Below are 23,454 nucleotides of genomic sequence, written 5' to 3' on the forward strand. Positions count from 1 at the left end.
ATACGGCTATACTGTCTTGATTGTTCAAGAATTCATTTAAGAGGAAGAAAGCAGAAACCTTAGCTACAAGTACATCCTCAATTTTAAATTAAGGTAGGAGATTAGAATAAATTAACTGATAACATAGAAAGAAAGTTGAGGGATGATGGTAGTAGCAGTCAGACCTTGCTTGGCTTCCTGAACTCAGGGAGGTTGGGGGCGGCAGGGTGGGGGTGGGGTGCGGGGAAGCAACTTGGTTTTGTTTTCCACATTTAAGTAGTAGCTCCCGATTAACTGAAATGTGATTATTTTCCTAAAATGACTTCCAATTCTTCCAGATCTTTTTGGAAAGCTGAATCCTGGGAGACAAAGAAAACAACTTGAGTATAGAATCAGAATTAAGCTCTTCTCAAATCACTAGAACCTGACACAGGACCCTTTGCTTCCTTACTGAGCTGTTGCCAGTCTTCCTAACTTTTCCCAAGATAGCTTAGTCTATGCAATCTCTCTCCTCCTTTAGGGGAGGTGCATGTAGGTGACTCCGCACAAAAAGGAATAGTTTCTTTCCTGAGAAAGGTGAGTCTGTGGCAGATATCAGTATTTGAAGGCTCATAAGTAAAGCATTTGCCATTTGAGTGTTAGGGTGTGAGTGAAGACTCAGAACCCACGTCAAAGCCAAGTGCAGAAGCACAGTTGGTGTAGCCACTGCTCCTAAGGGAGATAAGAAAAGAGGGGGACTCCCCTGAAGCTCTCTGGGCAGCCAGCTCAGCATGCACATCGGTAAATAACAAAGCGATCATGTCTCAAGGTGGAAGGGGAAGACTGACATTTGAGGGTTGTCCTGATCATGAGTCATTGAAAACACATGACATCCTCACACAAAGTATTACCAAGCTAGTTCTCCGGAGGCTCAGACAAGATGGTCAGATGGAGGCCAGCGTAAGCTACATTTTAAAGTACTGTCTTTTTAATTACTATTTTACCTCATTAGTGACATCTGGTAGCTCCTGAGCCAGCTTCATCCACTTTCTAGCTTCAGAGTTTTTTCCTAATTCTCTGTAGCACTGAGAAGAAAGAACAGTAAAATATAAAGAGATTGGAAAGACCCATGTGTTTGTGTGCCCAGAGCTGAAGATCCCCGCACTCAGGAAGCATAAGCAGGTAGATCTCTTGGGTTCAAGCCAGCCTGATCTACACATCAAGACTGTCTCAAAAAAGCAGGAAAGGAAGGGGGGGGGGGGTGCGGGGGAGACGGTGGCTCACACATATAACCTCAATATTTAGGAAGCAGAGGCCAGAGGATTGCCATGAGCTAAGACTCTGGTTACTACACACTTCAATACAGCTCTCAAAAATAGGAGCTTAACAGGGCAGATGGCTCAGTGGCAGAGCATAGAGACTGTCCAATCCTCAACACTAAAAGATCCCAGAAATACAACATAAGTATTTCTGCCTATGTTGAAGATGAATTTACCTTAGAAATATATACCCGTCCAGCTTTTGAAAATCCTGGCTGTAATTCTTCAACCTGGAGAAAGAAAATTACTTTATTAAGAAGTTCATAAATTCAATTTGAGCTGAAGGTTAGGTACGAGAAGCTCTAATATTAACCACAAGATTGATTTAGTGTTTCTGGGAACTAATATTTTAATAAACTCCAAGTAATTCTGATTTTCCCTCAAAATATGGCAAATACAAAATCATCCACAATCAGGAAACACATCTTCCCCTCTAGGGTCCCAGGAACAAGCCATTGTGGCTTCCACCCACCCTTCCCTTAATACCTTTAAGAAGCTCTCGAGTGCATCCTGCACAGTGGCACTAAGAGGGCTTTCAAACATAGCTGTAGCCGTTTTTTTTTCCAGCCAGCTCAAGTGAGAGACCTGCCATCAAAAAATGATGGTGCGAATTGTCATGAACCTGTAATCTCAACACTCTAGATACAGGGGAATCAGTTCAAAGGCAGTTTGGGACTACATGAAATCCCATCTCCAAAAAAACCAGTTTCAGGCTACCAGGATGGTTCAGCAATGTAAAGCCATGGCTGCCAACCAACCCCAGACCTGAGCAGTACCCATGTGGTTGAAGAAGAGGCCAACTTCCTCAGGTTGTCCTCTGGCCTCCACATACTCCCATGGCATGTACACACACACAGACACAAGGCTATAGAGTGCCTAGTACATGTGGCTCCCTAGATTTAGTTGCCAGCGCTGTCAAAAAGTTTCTTTGTGAATGGTAAATAATGTTCTGCATTAAAAGCAATTATCTAGACATGGTGCCATACACCTGTAACCTCAGCATTTAGGGAAAGGCATAAAGATCATGAGTTCAAGGCTAGCCTGGGCTATATACAACAGAGTCAGCTACCAATAGCATGAACAACTCAGAGGAAATAAGAGCCAGACTATTAAGAATGTGGGGACCTTGCTGGAAATTGGTATGGCAGGGAACAGTTCAGGCCTTAGACTATAGCTCACCTGGTAACACCACCTGCCTAGAAGAAAGTGACCCTTGGGATCTTCTGGCTGAAGTTCAATGGCTTTGTCCACATGTTTCTGAGGAGAAAATACAAAGCAACATTGAACCTAGAGTTGCTCAGAAAAGAACAAAGCACTGACACTGGGGGAAAGCCAGTCTAAGGGAGCAGGAAGCTTGGCCTGGGCCAGCACAAGGGAAGAGACACCTGTCCTCACCTTGAAGCTAAAGCCACTCTGGATACGCTTCGTGATGCCCTCATGCTCAGCCAGCTGACCACAAAGCACTGCATACCTAAGGGGGGAAGCAGCAAGCTCAGGGACAAGGACTAGACTGTCAGTGCAGGAAATGTATCACCAGTATAGCTACACTTTCCTCTGCTGAAGTAAACAATGCTCTCTTCTTAGACTCATGGTCCCAGTTAATACTTAGTGGTAGGCTTACAATTCTCCAGAGTAAGTCTAGGTTTGTTTGTTTTTAAGGCTCCTCTCCCTGCCTGGACGCCCCACACACCCAGAGTAAATCTCTCCTTTATGCTTTAGAATATTTAGCCAGGTGTTATGACACATTTCAGTAATCACGTCATTCACAAGGCTGAGGCAGAAGGAATTTAAAGCCAGCCTAAGCTGTACAACAAGTACCAGACAAACATAAAAACAGACGAGGTCTCAATCTGGATCTTTAAATGCCCCTATCGTCATAGAGGATAGTCACAAGTATAAAAACTTGGAAAAGTAGATTACAGCTTAGTGATTTGCCACCATGTGAGCCTCTGGTTTGATTTTCACACTGCAGTCCAAAAAATCGGCATCAAATTATAAGGTCTAAGTGAGTTGTGGTTAATGCCTTCTGACTGTTTCTCTTTTACAAGCCGGGCGTGGTGGCGCACACCTGCAATCCCAGCCCTCCGGAGGCAGAAGCAGGTGGATCGCTGTGAGTTCAGTGACAAGTGCCATTTGAAAAGCCAGGAATATCCAAGCTTTCTTTCAAAGTTGTTTCTCTGTGAGGCCCTGGCTATACTTTGTAGACCAGCCTGCCTCTGCCTCTGGAGTGCTGGGATTAAAGGCGTGCACCACCAGGCCCAGCTAAAAGATTTTTTTTTTATGTGCATCTGTGTATAGCTATATGCATGTAAGAACAGTATCCATTGAGGCTACAAGAGGGTATCAGATTGCTTGAGTCAGAGCTCTATAGTCAGTCGTGAGCCACCTGAACTTGAATCTTCTGGAAGAAGAGTATGTGCTTTTAACCTTGAACTATAACTTGCCATCCCTTAAAAAAAAAAAAAAAAAAAAAAAAAAAAATTTAAACCAGGGATGGTGGCGCACGCCTTTAATCCCAGCACTTGGGAGGCAGAGGCAGGTGGATCACTGTGAGTTTGAGACCAACCTGGTCTACAAAGTGAGTCCAGGACAGCCAAGGCAACACAGAGAAACCCTGTCTTGAAAAACGTAAATAAATAAATAGGCCTAATTAGAAAAAAAAATTAGCTTAATGTGTGTTTACAGACACATTCTGTGACACGATGTGGAGATCAGAGTACAACTTTGAGAGTCAGTTCTCTCCATGCACAGGTATTAGGGGTGAGACTCCAGGCTTGCTCTCTAAGTGCCTGCATCTACTTAGCCATCTCACCACCTCCACCCTAATCCTAACTGTTAAGGACCTGTGTGGGCAACTTCCTTCAGTGATAGAATACACAGTACAAGACCCTGACTTCAGTCCCCAGCACTACAACACCGTAGAAACCAAAACTGACTACCTGAGCTCTGCCCCAAAACACCCAGTAAGGTAGACAACAGATATCTTCCCCATGCCCATGGCTCTTTTTCATATATTTGCTGAATATCTTGGGTGGTGTGCTTCTATCAGACACTCGTGGGGGCTTGTTTCCATGTACAATCCAAACAGCTGTCCCTTAGGACTGGGTTTATCCTTCAGAGCCCAGGGAAAGCAATGGCACCTAGAAAGTTACCTGGCTTCTGAGCAGAACCTTTTTGCACGCAAAGTTTCAGCCATAGATGGGAAAACACAGCCTCTCAGCTTACAATCTGGGGGTAGAGATTTGAAAAGCAGAGGAAAGTGGAAGAAGAATGACCCTTTTTAAAAAACTAAAACAGATGCTGGAATCAGGGCACAGGACCTGAGCTGGCCCTGGCACATGTCAGTTGGCAGAACTTGTCTCCCATGAGACCACAAAAAGACTCATTGGGGGAGTCTTGTGTTCATTTTTGTGTGGTGCTGAGTATGGAACCCAGGGCCTTCGTGTGCTAGGCAAGCATTCTACCCCTGGCTGTACTGTCAGCCCAATAAGCTAAAAAAGTTGATCACTGAACTTCCTGGGTGTAAAAGCTCATAATCTTTTTCTCATGCAAACCAAGCAAAAGAAGCCAATGTCGTCCACCAGCCAGGGATCACGGCTGGGGAAAACTTTTGCAGGACAGGAATTGCAAGTTGTCCCAGCTTCCCTGAAGAGTAGAGAATCTAGTTTGTGGCCAGAGTGACTCTTGGGAAGATACCCAATCCTTTTATGCCAACAGAAAAAGCTTGTATGTTCCCTCCACGGCATCTCCCAAAGCACACCTCCCTGATGCCTGACTAGGGTACAGTGAGGCCTGCAGAAATTCAGACTAGTGCTCCCCCTCCTGGTTCTTGGGGCAAATGCCTCAAATGCTTCTGGCCAGGGTAAAGACAAGGGTCTGCTCTGGCTCTTCCTAAAAGCCTGCAGGATAGCATTACCACTGGTGACTTTCAGCACTCTCATCTCCTTTCTTCAGAGCAGCCTCTGCTTCTTCTTTTCCTGGAAGACAGGTAGATCCAAAGTTAGCATAGGCCCTGTACACACGTCCACAAGCAGCAGTGCTGGAAGAAGGAATGTTTCAGTTGCACACAGCTTCTCCCCGTCTCTCTACCAGCATAAGCCTGAACTATCTCTATGTTTTGTTTTTGTTTTTAGGTATGGGCTCTCCATGTAGCTCAGACTGGCCCTGAACTCCCAAGATTCTGCCTCCACCTCCCACGTACTGAGGTCACAGCATGTGTTGTGCCTAATTCTAAAATACCATCTTTTTAAACCTATTTGATGTTCTTGAAGTCAATATTAGCATTTAAAATTGAAAAAGGAACTAAACAGAAACTGTCTCCAACAGACCTTATTCTGAAAAGTCTGTATACAGGCTTAGAACATTTATGTATCAATAAGATTGCATAGGCCGGGCGTGGTGGCACACGCCTTCAATCCCAGCACTCGAGGCAGAGGCAGGCAGATCATTGAGTTCTAGGTCAGCTTGGTCTACAAAGGGAGTTCAGGACAGCCAGGGCTACACAGAGAAACCTTGTCTCAAATAAAAAAAGATTGCAAAAAAAAAGATGGCATAGAAAGCTAGGCGTGATTATATTTTATTCCAAAAAGTGTGATTTGATAAAACTCTGTTTTGTTTTGTTTTTTAAGACAGAATTTCTCTGTAGACCAGGTTGGCCTTGAACTCAGATCTACCTGCCTCTGCCTTCTGAGTGCTAGGATTAAAAGTGTGTGCCACTACCCAGCCAATAAAATTCTTAAAAACAAAAGCCAGTTGTGACAGCAAAAGCCCATACTCCAAGCATTCAGGGGCTGAGGTAGAAAGGTCATGAGTTCAAGCTTACTCTGGGCTACATGGTGAAAACTCTGGAAGATCTGCAGAAAGCAGGGTAAAGTGCTTGCTATGGAAGTGTGGGGACCATAGTTTGGGTCCACAGCAACCTGTAATTCCAGCACTTGGGAGCAGAGATGGAATCCCTGGGGCACGTGTGTACCCTCACTCTCGTGGAGAAAGAGAGATAAAAACAAATATAATGGTATGTAGGCTCAAGAAATCAAAATTACATCCAATGATGTCAATAGTCTCATGTTAAAAATGAGTCTTACAAAACAGCAAAGCTGCATTTAAAAAACTCATTCAGGGGCTGAAGAGATGGCTCAGAGGTTAAGAGCACTGTCCACTCTTCCAGAGGTCCTGAGTTCAATTCCCAGCAACCACATTGGCTCACAACCATCTATCATGAGATCTGGTGGGCAGTCATACACACAGGCCAAACATTGTATACATATTAAATAAATCTTTAAAAAAAAAAAAACTCATTCAGGGCAAAACTCACTCCATTTCTATTACATATTTTGGAGCAGATTTGTATTTCCTATGACAAAAGGTTCCGTGGCAGTGATGTCAGAACATGATTAAACACCCTAATGATATCAAGACTCCCCATGGAGGGGCAACGAGATGGTTGTGCAAAGCTTGACAATGTGAGTTTAATCCCCAGAGCAAACATGGAAGGAGAGAACCAATTCCCTTATGTCTTCTGATAACCACAAGTGCACCACAGCATACACATGCATGCATGCAAATGTCTGTAATCCTAGAGCTTAGGAAGGTTAACGCAGGAGGATCTCCAGGACCAAGACTTTTTTTTTTTTTTAAACCTGTTTTGGGGGTAGAGAGATGGTTCAGAGGTTAAGAGCACTGGCTGCTCTTCCAGGGGTCCTGAGTTCAATTCCCAGCAACCACATGGTGGCTCACAATCATCTGTAATGAATCCAATGCCCTCTTCTGGTGCGCATGATGACAGTGTACTCATATACATAATAAATACATTTTTTAAAGTTTTTATATAAAAAAGACTACCCATGGTTATTTGGCTTGTTCTATCTTGGATTTACTTAAAAATTCAACTATATCTGGGTATAGTCGTATGTACCTGTGATCTGGGCATTTGAGGGATGGAAGAGAGTGGATCAAGAAGAGTTCAAAGCCCAGGCGGGCAGTGGTGGCACACACCTTTGATCCTAGCACTCTGGAGGCAGAGGCAGGTGATCTCTATGAGTTCAAGGCTAGCCTAAGGCCCTGTCTCAAAAACAAACTTTCAACTATTAGGTATCTCATGTTGATGAGCACCAGCAGGTCTGTCAAATCCAGGAGATGATGGTACACTGAGTTCGAGGCCAGCCTGGCTCAAAAAACCAAAGGAGAGGGGGAAGGGACCCCTTCTTTCTGGTTGAGAAGTCAAAGCAAAGAATAGTGTGACCATGGCATAAACATTTAAAACAAGAACCTATGCTACCTGCTTACTATGAAGAGCAGAAAAACAGACCATGCTGTCTTCAGAAGCAGCAAGAGGCCTTGGAAGCCAGTTTGTCCCCGCTGAATAACTATGCTATTCCTGTCCTGACATCATCTTGGTGGTTCCCCTGGGCCTCAAGCAAATGGGCCAGCCATGCCTACACAATCAGCTGGTTGCACTCCCCTCGGGTACCTGTCAGCACTTACCATTTAGGGCATAAGACTTCTTCTCACTCTCCTCCTCAGTTAGCTCAGCCATGTCACTGTAGGCCCGGGCCAGGCGCCACAGAAAGTCTTGTCTGCTTCCATACTATAGACCAAAAAGAAGTAAATAAGTCTCAGCCGTAAAGAATGGGGACCCTGGTTTCTCTCCCCACACTGCACATTTGTTTCCAAGACAGTGGTATAATCACTGACATCTGGCACACCCCCACCCCACCCATGCACAGCATTCTCACCCCACAGCCAGCCATGTGCAGGTAACTAAAGACATTATCTCCAGTTGATAGCTTGCACAATCGCAGGATAAGAACATTTTGGTCTCCTAATATTGCCAAGAGGAAAGGTCAACTCCAACACAGCAAAATAAGTCTTAGGCTGAGATATGAAACTGCCCATAACAAGGGAGAACTCTGCTGGGCATGGTGGCATGCACCTTTAATCATAGCACTCAGGAGACAGAGGAAGGGGGATCTTTATGAGTTTGAAGCCAGCCAGGGCTATTTAGACTTTCCTCAAGGGGTGGAGGGGAGTATCTAATTTCAGGGAAGAATTTACAGAATAAATTTGGTTTGTGAGCCTGAGGGAATTGTTGACTGACCTACGCAATGTCATTTGTAATAGAAATTTCAAGTAGGGCAGGCAGATTCATCTCTGTCTCAAGGAACGCATGAAATGTGGGCAGAGTGGGGGTAGGTGCAAATATTCTGGTCCTTTGCACATTTCCCCCTGCAGAGAGGTAGAGCTCCTTGGAGTTCTACAGGGGGCAAAAGAAAACAAAGAAACCCCGCCCCCAAAAGCCCCCTTCTCAAGGGCAGGAAGCTGTGGGGTAGGTGTGTACTAGCTTGGGACATCTTTGGGAAAGGATGAGCAACCTGGGAATATATCGAGAAGCAGCCAGCTCATCCATCTGCTTTCCCATGGTGTTCTGTTGGGTTAGAAACCACATGGGGTTCCAATCCCTGGGAGCTTCAGATTCAAGGGGGCAGGGAAGGAGAAGGAGTCTCACCGCCAGCTTATTGTTAAGCAGCAGCTGGAAGCCTTCCCGCTTGTTCTGCTCACTGCCCTGGTGCAGCTCATCTGCCTGCTGCAAGAGCAGCAGCACATCTTCAAGGCCTGAAGAGCCATCATCCTCCAAGGTACCAGACACTGGACTTGAAGCTCCCTCCATATCAAGGTCCAAAGAATCCTTTCTCCCCATCTTCACAGTCTCACAGCTCACTTCGTCCTCACCATCCTCACTCTCCTTGTCAGAGTCCCGTTCATAGTCAGATTCCGCGTTGGCTGTTGTGTACCTGGCAGAGAATTAAGTGGCAGGGTTAAAGAAGGGCATTATTTAGCTCACAGGCAGGATTTCTACAACCACAGAAGAAGGACCATTCAGCATTGTCCATTAAGCCAGATCATTTTTCCCCCCCCAGACTGGGTTTCTCTGTGTAGCCTTAGCTGTCCTGGACTCGTTTTGTAGATCAGGCTGGCCTCAAACTCACAGTGATCCACCAGCTTCTGCCTCCCGAGTGCTGGGATTAAAGGCATGTGCCACCACGCCTGGCTCAGATCATTTCTTATATAAGGGCAGAAACCAGTCTTCAAGAGAAAGCTTGAAGCTGGGTATGCTGGCTCAGGCCTCTAATCCCAGCACTCAGGGAGGCAGAGGCAGGCAGATCTCTGAGTTTGAGGCCAGCCTGGTCTACAAAGCAAGTCCAGGACAGTCAAGGCTACGCAGAGAAACCCTGTCTCAGGAAAAAAAAACAAAAAAAAAAGCTGCAGTCTGAGTGTGGTGACATACATCTATCATCCCAGCACTTGGGAAATAGAGGCAAGAAGATCAGGAATTCAAGGTAATCTTTGGCTACATGGCACTTGGGAGGCAGGGGCAGGCGGATCTGAGTTTGAGGCTAGCCTGGTCTACAGAGTGATGAGTTCCAGGATGGTGAGGGCTACACAACACCAAGAAGAGACTTGATACCCTATGAGCATATACAGGGGGAGGAAGTCCCCCTCAGTCACAGTCATAGGGGAGGGGAGTAAGGGGAAAATGGGAGGATACAAGGGAGGGGATAACCATTGAGATATAATATGAATAAATTAATAAAATTTAAAAGTGTTAAGTGTTAAGACTTAGCTATACACATTATGTTTGGATAGTTTTCAAATACTATAGACCTATATAGAATTATTTAAAATAAAATTTCAATCTGAGTGAAAAAAAAAAGAAAAGAAAAACACAACAACAGAAATATTGGTTGGGGAGGAGGTTGGAAATGACCTTACAAATACAGGTAGAGCTGATCAGAGCTATACTGATGAGCTAAGGGTTTGTTAATCATCCTTATCAGCCAAATACATCTGCCAGAAGCCACCTGCGTGGGTGTCAGCCTCTGAGTCATAAGCAGCAGCCTCAAATTTCTTCACTCTCTTTCTCAAACTTGTACCTGTAACCAAGTCAACAACCAAACTCAACGACAGTAGAGGAAGCCTCGGGAATGTGGAAGAGTGGCAGAGGTCACTTAATCAGCTGCAAACAGCAGAGGAAGAAGATGCAAACGCCTCCCACTGAATAACATCTCTAGGGCTACTATAAGCCAGGTGATTTCTAGGAGCCCACACTGCAGAGGAAGCCAAGTGTCTCTTAGTTCTCTGTACACCAGCCCCTAACTAACTGCTAGTTAAATCAGATAAGAAATGAACCTGGGACAAAGTAGGATTTCCAGGGACCAGAACAAACACCAGAGAGCCCTCCAGAAGCACAGTGAAAAGTTCACCCTTATTTGGGAGCCATCCTTCCTCCCTGGAATGAAGAATAAAGGCAGGTTCCCTGTGACTAACAGAAATCGAGTAAGAGTCTCTGCCCATGGGAGACAGCCTAACATCTGGCTGAATGCTGTAACCAAAAGCACTGCCATCAAGAAAGCCTCACGGATGAGACTCCAGAGGGCACTAAGTGAGTAAGCAGAGTTGGAGCCTCAGTCTAAACAGTTGACTGCTACTGGTTAGAGCATCAACAAGAACATGTGTGGTAGTGCAGACCTTTAACCCAGGTTCAAGGCCAGCCTGATCTACAGAGCAAATTACAGGACAGCCAGTGCTACACAGAGAAACCTTGTCTTGGAAAAAAAAAAACAAAACCTGGTATTTAAAGATCATGCTAGTATCTTCTAGCAGTAGATTAAGGCACCAAGGAAAAGTACCAGACTTTATAACCAATCTGAGTACTGATGAACAAGACTGTACAAGGGCACGCTAGAGAAACTCCAACTGAGCTTGGACAATAAGCTGCTCAAATGAAAAAAACCAAGGCAGGGTCTACTCTGCCCAGCCAGGGTCCAAAGTAACTTAACTGGTGTGGAGAGCTTGAGATCCTAGCGGGTCTCTGTTAGAAGACAACACATGCTGAGGAAGTTCAAATAGGAAAGCAAAAAAAAAAAAAACCAAAACAACAAACAAACAGGAAGAGCTTTGCATCTCAGCTCCACCTCAAGTTCTGTCACACCAGGAAGCCTCTAAGGGCTAAAAGAGAGCTGCTGTATGCCAGGGTTACTCACTCTATTTACAACATTCCCTTACCTTCTACCTCCAGCCCTTGTGGAAATCTACCAGGCGGGATTTCATTTGGTTGTCATGCCCCAAGGCTTTTGAGGTCAGCACACAAGAGAAACAAACTTCCAACTGTGGACAGGAGACTAGGCTACCTGCTCTGTTCCTGACAGAGCTGAGGAGCTAGAAATTAAAGAGTCAGTTCCCCACAGGTCTGTTCCTGCTGCCTACAACTTTCTTTGACATCCTAATTCTCACTAGAGAGCCAAGCCTGGGACATTCAGACATGACCAGGCATGGGTCCTACACCTAGGAGGCCCTCAGTAGTAGAGATAAGCCACATTAAGACCTGAAGTCAAGGACATAAGTGCTCAAGGAGTAAAGATGAAAAGCTTAGCTGGGCCGGGCATGGTGGTGCATACCTTTAATCCCAGCACTCGGGAGGCAGAGGCAGGTGGATCTCTGTGAGTTCGAGGCCACTCTGGTCTACAGAGTGAGTCCAGGACAGCCAAGGCTACACAGAGAAACCTTGTCTCGGAAAAAAAAAGAAAAGAAAATGCTTAGCTGGGATGCCTGGGAAGCTGGTGTTTAAAGGCATGTTGAGTTCTTCAGGGAAAATAGCAGGCCATGTTCGGTACAATGTGCAGGGAATAAATTCATAGCCTGCACAATGATTCTCTGCTCACATTTGTTATTTGGAAAAAAGAAGGAACACAGGGTAAATGAGACAGTTCGGCAAGTGAAGGCACATGGGGCTAAGCATGAGGAAAGGGAGAACCAGTTACTGAAAGTTGTCCCCCACCTCTTCCTGTGCAATCACAGCACACACAAGAAATTTAATACATAGAAAATGATTGTAAATATTTTTTTAAAGAGACTGGTAGCAGTGGCAGCAGTGCAGCATGCCTTTAATCCCAGTATTTGGGAGACAGAGGCAGGCAGATTGGCAGATTCCTGAGTTTGAGGACAGCCAGGGCTACACAGAGAAAACCTGTCTCAGAAAACAGAAACAGAGAGATTGCAGCTCTCAATAGAATCATAACCTCCCCTAAGGTACATATGCTAAAAGCCACTTCAGAGTTCGTGACCTCTTTCCAGAATTTCCCCTTGACTTAATATGGCACCTACCATGAAGAAAATATTCTTCACTATGGCCACTGGCCCAGATAGTAGGCAGCTAAGCCACAGAGTCTTGCACCAGCTTTCACGTGCCACAGGATCAGTAGTCATGGGGCTGAGCCCAGTGAAACTATAATTAAGGAAGCCATCTATCCCTCTGCTGCCCTACCCTGCTCCTTGTGGCCATGGGTGCCCCAGTGAGTACCCCATGCAGTAAGGCACCCACTCTGCCCCACTCTTTGAGACACAGGGTCTTACTAAGTAGTCTAAGCTAGCCTTAAATTTACTATTATAATTCCAGGCTGGCCTTGAACTTCTGATCCTTCTCCCTCAGACTCCTGAGTGCTGAATTGCCAGTGTGTACCATACTTGGCTGAGCCCACAACTCTGTATATACAATTTCTTCATATCATCAGTTAGGAGGGCTATTGGTGGTGTTTTTGCTACTGCCCAGTCTTTCTTCAATACTAAACTTTTCTTTAAAACATAAATAAAAGCAAATAAAACATCATGAATGGTCTGAGGTTTACATTTTGAGCTTGAGAAAAGCTCTCCTTCTGTTCTTCCCTCTTAAAAAGGTCATCACAGGCTGGAGAAACGGCTCCCTGGTTAGGACACCTGCTGCTCTTACAGACAACCCAGGTTTGTTCCCAGCACCCACAAGATGGCTCACAACTACCCATCAACTCCAGTTCCAGGAGACCTTATGACCTCTTACCTCTGTAGGCACCAGGCACACCAATGGTGTACAGAAATACATGCAAAGAAAACATTCCTACATATAATATTTTACAAAATAATAATTCAGATCAAACAGTTGGAGAGATGGTTCACCAGTTAAAAGCTCTTAGCTGCACTTGCAGAAGACTTCAGTTCCCAGCACCCACATGGCCGCTCACAACCCACTGTAACTCTAGTCCCAAGGGACCCAGTGCCCGCCTTCTGATCTACACAGGCTCCTCATACAGGTGATGCATATAAATTTACACAGCTACAAACACTCAACTGATAAGTGTGCTTGGTGCAGCTTGGCAATAGTGGCATGCTTTTAATCCCAGCACTTGGGAGACAGAGGCAGGTGGATCGCTGTGAGTTCAAGGCCAACCTGGTTTACAAAGTGAGTCCAGGACAGCCAAGGGTACACATAGAAACCCTGTCTCTAAAAGAAAAGAAAAAGAAAGAAAAGAGAAAAAGAGTGCTTGGTGCACAATCACGAGGACCTCAGCTCAAATCCCCAGAAGCCAGATGATGTTCCGTGTGCCTGTAACCCTGGCTGCATGAGGCAGAGACAGGAAGTCACCCAGCCTAGCCCTCGGTTCAGTGAGGGGCACTGTCTGGAGTTAATAAAGCTGAATAGTATAACAGAATACCCTTAGCCCTCCTCTAACCTCCAAGCACACACACACAGATCATACACGTGAAAAATAAAATTCAGCCACCAGTCTCTCATCCGTGTGGAGCCTAGTTTTTCAGGTGTCATAAAGATGCTCCGTAGACTAGTTAGTATTCGCTATCAATTCTTTTTTTGCAACTCAAATGTGTCGTTTCTGTTCCCTCCTCTAACATGGTCTAAGGAAGCACCTCTTGGTAGAGACTACTTCTACCTCAGCACTCAGGAGGCAGGGGCAGCTGATCTCTGAGTTCGAAGCCATCCCCAAACAGATCCAGTTCCAGGATAGCCCGGGCTACACAAAGAAACCCTGGGGGAGGTGGGACTCTGACATTAAAGACCAATCGCAGGAACATGAAAAAGGACAGTAAAACTTATCTTAATTTTTGGGCACTTGGTTAGCACATGGAAGGTCCTGGGGTTGATCCATAGCATGAAAAAAAAGGAAGAAGCAGGGAAAAACAAACAAACAAACAAAAAACCCAGCCCCTTAACAAGACCAAAGAAAGAAGAAACTTAATTAATAGTGCACCTCAGCCTCGGCTGGGCAGTGAGTGTGGCATCTGAGTCAACGGCAAGAACTCCCAAGGGCTACATGCCACCTAAGTGCCTTTGGAAGCCCTATGTGCCCTGAAGACCAAGCCACTCCTCAGATCACAGACTGCATGGCTGCAGATAAGTCGGCCCGTTTGGACGATGGGATTAGCAGCAGACAGGCTAAGCCTAAGCTTGGAAGTTGTATAACCCTGGTCTGAGTGTCAAACCTCAGTAAGCTCAAGTTCTCCACCTGAAAAACAGAGGAGCAGAACCTGGGTCACAGGATTATCATGAGGATTAAGAAAGAAAATGCTGCTAAAGTGCTTAACACCATATCCTCGGAAGTAAAAACAAATGGTAGGTAGTGTTACAGAGGAAGCCTGTTAAAGAGCCAGATCTGCTCCAGAGAATCCTGAGGCTGACTTTAACCTGTGCTGCCCATGGGGGTGTTCTAGATAACTCAGCCACTCTGACCTAACAGAAGCATGGTGTTCTCTGACACAGTCTATTCCTTAAGGAGGAACAGAGGACAGCAGAGGCACCCAGTAGAAAGGTCACCTTTTAACTCTGGCAGACCAGCTATGGCACCAACAACATATACGAGTAGATGCTGCCACCAATAGCAGCAGACTGTCCTTGGGACCAAAGTTTCCGAATGGAGCTGTGGTTCAAAATGTAAAAGCTCTTCCCTCAACCAAGTTTGAAAGAAACTGTGCTACCTGCTGCTGTCCCGCCTCACAGTAAATCCTATCATCGGATTTGCTGAATACTTGCAACAGTCACCTCCTCGCTGTCCAGATGCAAGAGAGTGTGGGCCAGATACCCTGAGAGGAGTGACACTAGGGAAAGGGAGCACATGACAGGCTCACAGATTGGGCACATCCTGCTCCACCATTCAAGGAATGAAGTTACAAAACAACGCTTAGCAAGTGCTTGTGATGACACCAAAAGATGCCCATAAAAATGGTGCAAAAAAACAAAACAAAACAAAGCTCTAGGCTGAGAAGATGGTTTACAGAGGACACAAGTTTAGTTCCCAGAACCCATATTGCTGTTTATAACCATTTGTAACTCTGGTTTTAGGGTGATCTGGTGCCCTCTTCTGGGCTCTATAGGCACCAGGCATATAAGCAATGCACTTACATACATGCAGGCAAAATATATAAGTAAAATAAAATGTGTTTTAAAAAACAATATTTAAAAAGTCAACTCAAAAAAATAAGATATATTACAGCCATTTGTCTAAGCCAGGTGGATCTCTATGAGTTCAAGGCCAGCCTGGTCTATACAGGGAGTTCTAGGTCAGCCAGAATGATACAGAGAAACTTGTCTAAAAAAACAAAAAGACAAAAAACATTTGTCTGAATGGCATAAACTGGAAAGTTGTTTTCATTCTTCATACCCCTACTTTTCTTCAAAAATTATTTACACCACCTTGGTTTGGACTTTGATAAATAATATTTTGACAAATACAATGAAGCTGCAGCCATAACCGCCTCTAGGAAAGACAACTCACCCTCCTTCACTCTCTGCATCTGTGAGCGCAGCCCCCGAGGAGGCAGTGAAGTAGACAGAGCTGGAGCCAGTGGAGTCACTCCTCTCCCTGGCAAAAGGGAGCCGGCGCCGCCGAGCCACTCTCTGGTTCTCCTCTATGTGAGATCTGGAAAACAGGTACCATCCCAGAGGGCACATTAGGACCCACAAAGCCGGTCTTTCCCTCACTCCTCCCTCACTAAAGGATCAAAAGAGGAGAAAACTCTGAGTCTTAGCTCTCAGGGGAGCAAGGGCATTGGGAGGAACAGGGTGAGCTGCCACAATAGACCAGCAGGACACATGGCCAGCAATGCACTTGGGAACAGTAAGGAACAAGATGTGCAGCCTCTTCTACACTCGGTTAGCAGCTATTAAACATGGCTTGTTCCTTAGAGAGACCACAAAGAGCAGAACACCCTCTACCTGAAAAAGCACAGGAGCCAGGAAACGTTGAGGGATCACTTAAAGCAAGAGACCAAGCCACTCACCGGACCTCTCCCGCAATCTCCCCAGCCAGCCCTTGCAGGCTGCTCCGAAGCTCCTCTACCTCCCGCCGCAGTGCCGTAAGGCTGGTCAGCACAAAGTCCAGACGGTCCAGCACCTTCTCCTGCCCTTCCTGTGGGAAGCTGGGCAGCACTGCAGCATCTCCAGCCTCACCTGGGATAGCTCGCAACTGTGTCACTGAAGCAAGGGGAACAGGGGACAGAGACACCCATGGGACACAGGAGGAAAAAACAAAATCAACTCAAACTTAGAATTCTAGAGCATTTGCTTCTCTTGTTTTTTTTTTGTTGTTGTTGTTGTTGTTGTTGTTTTGTTTTGTTTTAAGAACAGGTCTATGTAGCCCTGGCTATCCTATAATTATATAGGGTTTAAAAACATGAGACGGGCCGGGTGTGGTGGTGCGCCTGTAATCCCAGCATTCAGAAGGCAGAGGCAGGTGGATTGCTGTGAGTTCGAGGCCCACCTGGTTTACAAAGGGAGTCCATGACAGCCAAGGCTACACAGAGAAACCCTGTCTCAAAAAACAAAACAAAACAAAAACATGAGCAGAGAACTGGAGAGATGGCTCAGTTGTTAAGAGCACTGTCTGCTCTTCCAAAGGATCCGGGTTCAATTCCCAACACCCTCATGGCAGCTCACAACTGTCTATAACTCCAATTCCAGGTAATCTAATACCCTCACACCAATGTACATAAAATAAAAATTAAATAAATTATTGGGAGAAAAAAATGAGACACTACACTGGGCCATTTCTCCTCCTGGAGTTCAATTTACAGAGAATTTGAGCTCCTGAGAGCCTATATTTCACAGCAAAGTCATATTACAACTTGCAAGTCACTATCCAGAAAAAAAAGAAAGGAAATGTAAAAGTCTGGAGCAACCATATGACTCACTGGGTAAAAGTACTTGCTGCTAAGGATGATGACCTAAGTTCAGTACTCAAAATCCACATGGTGGAGGGAGGGAACCAATCCCTGCAAAGTGTCCTCTAACCACCACACAGAAGTGCTGTGGCATGTGCCCACTCCACCTACACACACACACACACACACACACACACACACACACACACACACACACGAGAAACTATCTGGCCGGGTGTGGTGGTTCATGCCTTTAATCCCAGCATTCTGGAGCAGAGGCAAGTGGACTGCTATGAATTCAAGTCCAGCCTGGTTTACAAAGTGAGTCCAGGACAGCCAAGGCTACACAGAGAAACCCGGTCTCTTAAAAAAAAAAAAAGCCAGGTGGCAGTGGTGCAAGCCTTTAATCCCAGCACTTGAGAGGCAGAGGCAGGTGGATCTCTGTGAGTTTGAGACCAGCCTAGTCTACAAAGTGAGTCCAGGACAGTCAAGGCTACACAGAGAAACCTTGTCTCAGGAAGAAAAAAAAAGAAAAGAAAAGAAAAGAAAAGAAAAAAAAAAAAACCCTATCTGCCTGAAGAACCTTTGGAACACAGATAATGTAAAATGGCTGCAAGGGTGTGGTATTTGGAAGACAGGACAGCTGATATGCTAGAGTCAAAGAAAAGCCTTTGGCCAGGAGTGGGAGCACCTCAGAGGTGGAGGCAGGAGAATCAGGAGTTTAACACCAGCTTCAGCTACACAGTGTTTGAGGCTAGCCTGAGCTATTAGAAACCTGTCTCAAAAACACAAAAAGACGTGTCTCTGGCCTTACAGCCAAATATCAGGCAGTCAATACCAACTATACAGTGTTTGAGGCTAGCCTGAGCTATTAGAAACCCTGTCTCAAAAACACAAAAAGACGTGTCTCTGGCCTTACAGCCAAGTACCAGGCAGTCAATACCAACTATACAGTAAAACAAAAACTGAGTTTGTTCAAGTCCTGACCTCTCAATGAACAGTAACTGCTTTTCCTGAGGCCATAATTAGCATAATCAGAGAGGAGCAAAAAGAAAATAGGCAGTCACCAAGAAAAGGTACATGGGAAAAAAATTGGCAAAACTCCATGAAAAGAACAACAAAAAACAAAAAACTAAGATCAATCCCAGCACTCAGGAGGCAGAGGCAAGTGGATCTCTCTATGAGTTTGAGGCCAGCCTGGTCTACAAAGAGTCCAGGACAGCCAAGGCTGCACAGAGAAACCCTGTCTGGGGGATGAGGAGAGACGAAGATCAATCTGCTCATCTTGAACTGAGCTCAATGAAATATTAGGAACTCGGTAGCCATTTAAAGCAACTGGACTAGAATATGCAACAGGTAAGAAGTCAAGGAGCACACAGCTGGCATGCATATATCCCTTGTTAAAGGAGCTCTGGTAGCAATCTAGGCCAGCGCTGCTCAAGGTACAGCAAGGAAGACACTAAAATGCATAGGCTTTCTTCCAACCTCAGGGGAAGACAGACCACTACTAAAAAATTACAAATGAGCACAGCGCAAAGGAAGGGGCGAAAGACAGGACATTGGACATTGGCCATGCCACGCTACCACCATGTTATCAGACGCTGACAGCTGTGATCTAGGGTGATAAGTCTGGAAAATACTCTTGCAGGACTAACATTTCTGGTTAGCAGAGTAAGTGGCCATCTGACTACAGTGGTCAGAGAACACACTTTCAATCAGCATGCAACGAAAGGCTGTTAGCCAGCTGCCGGGAGTGATTCGAAGCCTCGGATACTTTGCTTAAACGAGTTAACCAGAAGGTGTTCTTTACAGAACGGTACCCACTTCACCTGTCACTGCTGGCTTTCAACCACTCGGCTTCAGTTGCATGGCTGTGCTCTCAGCCCGTGTTGTGGAAAGTACCCTGGACCAGATGACCAAGTCCAGCTTTGCCACTTGCTCTGTAACAACCTTGAGAAAGTCACACAATCCCTCTGAATTTTCCTTCATAAAGAAGATTTTTAAAACTTGGATTACTCTCCAAATGCCCTTCATATTTAGATAAATAATATATTCAAGCCTCCAGAAGTTTTAATTCCTACAAGATAATTCCTTTTTTCAGACTCTTGCTCTATCGCACCCCTTCACCCAACATTTCTCAAATGCCCTCTGTGCACACTCATGAACGTGACCAGAACTAAAAGTGAAAGCTACACGGTCTTCTTGCACTAGGTTTTCCTGGAATCGGAGAAAGAGTACAGCTTTCCTTTTCGACACGTTTTCCTAAAAGAGTGAAACGGCCCTTCCAGTACCCCGACCACCTTGCTCTGCTTAAAGAGAGCCCGAGCCCAAGAGCCACCTGTAAGTAATGACCTGGGCTCTTACCCTGGCGTCCGCGCTCTAAAGCCTGCGCATAGTCCAGGGAGTTGGGCAGACTGTGGCTCCGGCCATGGCGCTGCGTTCGTTTCCATCGTTGTCTGTAAAGGACGCACAGGAATCCAAGGCCCGCGGCAGTACCAAGTAACAGTCCCAACCCGACGCGGCTGCCGCCCAGGGCCCCCAGTCTAGACATAGTGCACCTGCAGCCAGGGTAAGAAACAGGAGCGAACCGAGAGGGAGAGACAGTCATGGGCCCGGCCTTCCACCCGTTGCCCACAGCCTCACCCAAGTCGGGCCCCTTGGGTGCCGCGGCCCCCGGAGCAGACGGACGCCCTGGCAGCCAGCGGGCAGCAGCTCCTGTCCCACGCTCCCCCGCCGAGCGCCGCCCGGCTTCAGCGCCTCTCGCCGCCCGGCACGACACGTGGCAGCCTCGCAGCTAGCCGGCTGCACACTCTCGGCCTCCCGGCGCCCCCGAAGCCAGTCCGGCCCGCCGGACACCAACTCAGACCCTTACCCAGCCGCCAGCCACCATGGCAGCAGCAGTCACCACGGCTTCACGCTGTCAATGATCGTGACGCACTTAACCGCGCCACCTACTCCAAGCACGGTGCGAGGCGCGTGGAGATGACGCAAATGGCTCCGCCTCCCACCCGGCTGGCCTCTGAGGCGGGGCCACAGCTGCGGTCGGATGCAGTACTGGTACCGGAGCAGGCGACGGTGGATCGGACTAGGATGTACCCGAGCCTCTGGGTGGACTTTACCCTGCCGTGGGTGTCCCGGTGCTGCGCCCAGAATGTGCTCCGCAAATCTCACGTTGTCTATCTATACCTGGAAGACGCCACCCCCCACCACTTCCTGTCTTTATTTCCGGCTGATTTAGTCGTTTACTGAATTTCTTTTCAAACCAATTACTAAACCCGAAACAACAGCGCCATTGCCAGATGAGATTAGAGTAGGTCAGTTGTTGGTTGTTCACGAGACGTCCCTACATCTCTGGGACCCGATTCTGCCAGCTGACAGAAACCTGCGTCAAGCCAGGGAGGCTGGAGCAGAAGGATCACCGCGAGTTCGAAGCTAACCAAGACTACATAGTCTACAGAGCAAGCTCCAGGACAGCCCAGGCAGCACAGCGACACTGGTTCTGAAACCAAGCCATTTCTGCTATCTTTGTTTTGTTGTTGCTTTATTAAGTCAAGGTGTCACTGTGTAACCCAGACTGGCCTCCAACCACCCCTCCAACCTTTCCCCCATCTGGCTTTAGAGACAGAATCTCAGGTCTCACAAATGCTAGGCAAATGCTGTACCACTGAACCACATCGTCAATTTCTTTCTTTCTTTCTTTCTTTCTTGTCTTTCTTTTTTTTTAAAAGACCAGATCTCAAGTTGCCCAAGTTAGTTTTGAACTCACTCTGTAGCTGAGGCCGACCTTGAATCTGTGATCTTTCTGAAGCCCTGCTCTGCCAGCAGCTGGGATTGTAGGTCTTTGCCGTAAGGCCAAGCTCTGGCCTCTCTGGCCTTCTGCTTTGACCTCCCAAATTCTGAGATTACAGATTTGTCTGGCTCCAAATGTATTCATATATATGTAAACTATTTCATGATTTAAAGATGGACATGGGGTTAAAGATTGGTAGATAACTAGAGTTAAGGAGTTTTGGAGGACTGACCTAGATATTTCCACTGTCTTCTTTATTTCTTGTGGGGTTTTTTTGTATGTTTTTTGAGATGAGGTTTCTCTCTGTAGCCTAGCTGTCCTGGAACTCTCTTTGTAGACCAGGCTAGCGTCAAACTCACAAAGATCCTCCTGCCTCTGCCTCTCGCCTTTAAAATGTCATTAAATATTTTGGAGTTGGGGGTTGGGGGTAGTATCACAATCTTTTAATCCCAGCACTTGGGAGGCAGAGACAGGAGCACCTCTGAGTTTGAGGTAAGCCTGATCTACAAAATGAGTTCCAGAACAGCCAGGGCTACCCAGAGAAACTTCTTGTCAACACCCCCCCCCCCCCCCCCCCCCCCGCAAAAACAACAACAACAGCAACATTGTGGCTGCATGGAAGTAGGCATGGCAAACTTGGTAACATGCTTGCTACACAAACATAACAGCACATGTTAAACACCAGACCCATGTAAAAGCTGGACATGGTGGCATGTGTTTGTAATCCCAGCTCTCCTACCAGCAGAAACCAGTGGAGACAGGAGACTCCCAAACCAGCACCAGAGACCCTGTCTGCAGCGAGACAGAAGACAAGGACATACAGTAGTTAGCATAGAAAATAGTAGGTTTCATTATGACATTTTGTACAGGTATATAATTGTTTGTTTGCTTGCTTGCTTGCTTGGTTTTTCCGAGACGGTTTCTCTGTGTAGCCTTGGCTATCCTGAACCCGATTTGTAGAACAGGTGGGCCTCGAACTCACAGCGCTCCACCTGCCTCTGCCTCCCGAGTGCTGAGACTAAAGGCATGTGTGCCACCACACCCGGCCCTACAATTGTATTTTATTTTTATTCTACCCTCCTTTGTCTTCTCTCATACTCACTTTCTCCTAAATTGAGGATTCTTAAACACCGAGACATATCCGTTTTGTTTGGTAATGTACCCGGGGCTGGAGTGAACCAGTCTGGCCTCCAGGTCACTCCAAGGGCCACTTCCCTGAGCATTGAGAAGCTCTGCGGAGTCCTGGGCTGACAGGGCTGATCTGGTAGGAGCCTGCCAGGCACCCTGGTCTCCTGGTCTCTGAGATTCCCTTTAGGTCTAAGGAGCCAGTGCTGCTATCTGGCTCCAGTCTCCTGCCGCAGACTTGGCGGCACCTGACCCCCCATGTTGCAAGCAGGGGCGGCAGGGAACCCAGAGCTGTGGAGCCGAACCCCATATTCTGTGGGCCACAGCTTCCCTCTTCGTATCCTCTCTGCTGGGCTTGCAGGCATTTTCCACGAGGTGCGGAAGCGAACCATGGTATGGCTTCTTCTACCCACAGAACACTGTCTTGTGTGGATTTTTCCTGGGAGAAGTGGCAGCTGTTGGACCTGGTACCGACCGAATGGCTGTATGGAGACTTATGACGGAGAAGTTCTACCTCCCTGTGGCCCTGGGATATATCCGCATAGTGACCTGAGAGCATCTCCAAGCCAGAACAAGCAAAAGTGTGGATGTTACATCAGGGTTTTTCAGATAAAGTCTGGGAAACTAATGACCAGGCAGAATAGCATCAAGAAACAGAGTCCAACTGAAAACAGGGCAGAAAGCTGTGAACATGCAGTGCTTGGAGAACAGTGTCTCAGTACTAACTGTGCTCAAGACAAAAACCTTGATAACACAGATTCCACAAGTAATTTTTTAAAGATTTATTTATTATGTATACAATGTTCTGCCCGCATGTACAGCTGCAAGCCAGAAGAGGGCACCAGATCTCGTTATAGGAGGTTATGAGTCACCTTGTGGTTGCTGGGAGCAGCCAGTGCTACTAACCTCTAAGCCATCTCTCCAACCCTTCACAAATAATTTTTTTTTTTCGTTTTTCAAGACAAGGTTTCTCTGTGTAGCCTTGGCTGTCCTAGACTCACTTTGTAGACCAGGCGAAGTCACAACGATCTGCCTGCCTCTGCCTCACGAGTGCTGGAATTAAAGGTGTGCACCACCACACCTGGCTCTCTTCACAAATAAATCTGATGGAAGAAATCCTAATGGTTTGCATGTGCAGGGGACATCATTCCTTCATTCTAAATGTGGGGAATTCTTATTGGAATAAAATACTGAGAAAAGAATGAATCTGGAAGAAAAATGGACAGGCATTAAAAAATAAAATGAACAAAAACTAACACATAGTAATTGTGCATATTTATGACA

The 23,454-nt window shown here is 46.4% G+C and overlaps 1 protein-coding gene across 1 annotated transcript; it reads right to left on the minus strand.

Moving 5' to 3' along the window:
- Positions 1-211: 211 nt before the first annotated feature.
- On the minus strand, positions 212-20,241 carry Rmdn3 (regulator of microtubule dynamics 3). The gene is made up of 13 exons (XM_051144398.1): positions 20,128-20,241; positions 19,620-19,813; positions 16,377-16,569; positions 15,872-16,015; positions 8,782-9,067; positions 7,761-7,863; positions 5,194-5,254; positions 2,673-2,748; positions 2,457-2,534; positions 1,764-1,862; positions 1,454-1,507; positions 963-1,043; positions 212-338 (listed from the first exon to the last, which is right to left on the minus strand). Exons 2-13 carry the CDS (start codon positions 19,804-19,806, stop codon positions 285-287), a joined length of 1,416 nt encoding a protein of 471 aa, XP_051000355.1. The 5' UTR covers positions 19,807-19,813; positions 20,128-20,241; the 3' UTR covers positions 212-284.
- Positions 20,242-23,454: the final 3,213 nt, after the last annotated feature.

Source organism: Acomys russatus, chromosome 4 (genome assembly GCF_903995435.1).
Source record: "Acomys russatus chromosome 4, mAcoRus1.1, whole genome shotgun sequence".
Classification (NCBI taxonomy): Eukaryota; Metazoa; Chordata; class Mammalia; order Rodentia; family Muridae; genus Acomys; species Acomys russatus.

Coding starts and splice junctions, on each gene's coding strand:
- Rmdn3 (XM_051144398.1), bottom strand. CDS start 19,806: ATGTCTAGACTGGGGGCCCTGGGCGGCAGCCGCGTCGGGTTGGGACTG. Junction 5,255..7,760: donor GAAGTCTTATGCCCTAAATG/GTAAGTGCTGAC, acceptor CCTGTCTTCCAG/GAAAAGAAGAAGCAGAGGCT. Junction 2,749..5,193: donor AGTGCTGAAAGTCACCAGTG/GTAATGCTATCC, acceptor TTCCCCCCTTAG/GTATGCAGTGCTTTGTGGTC.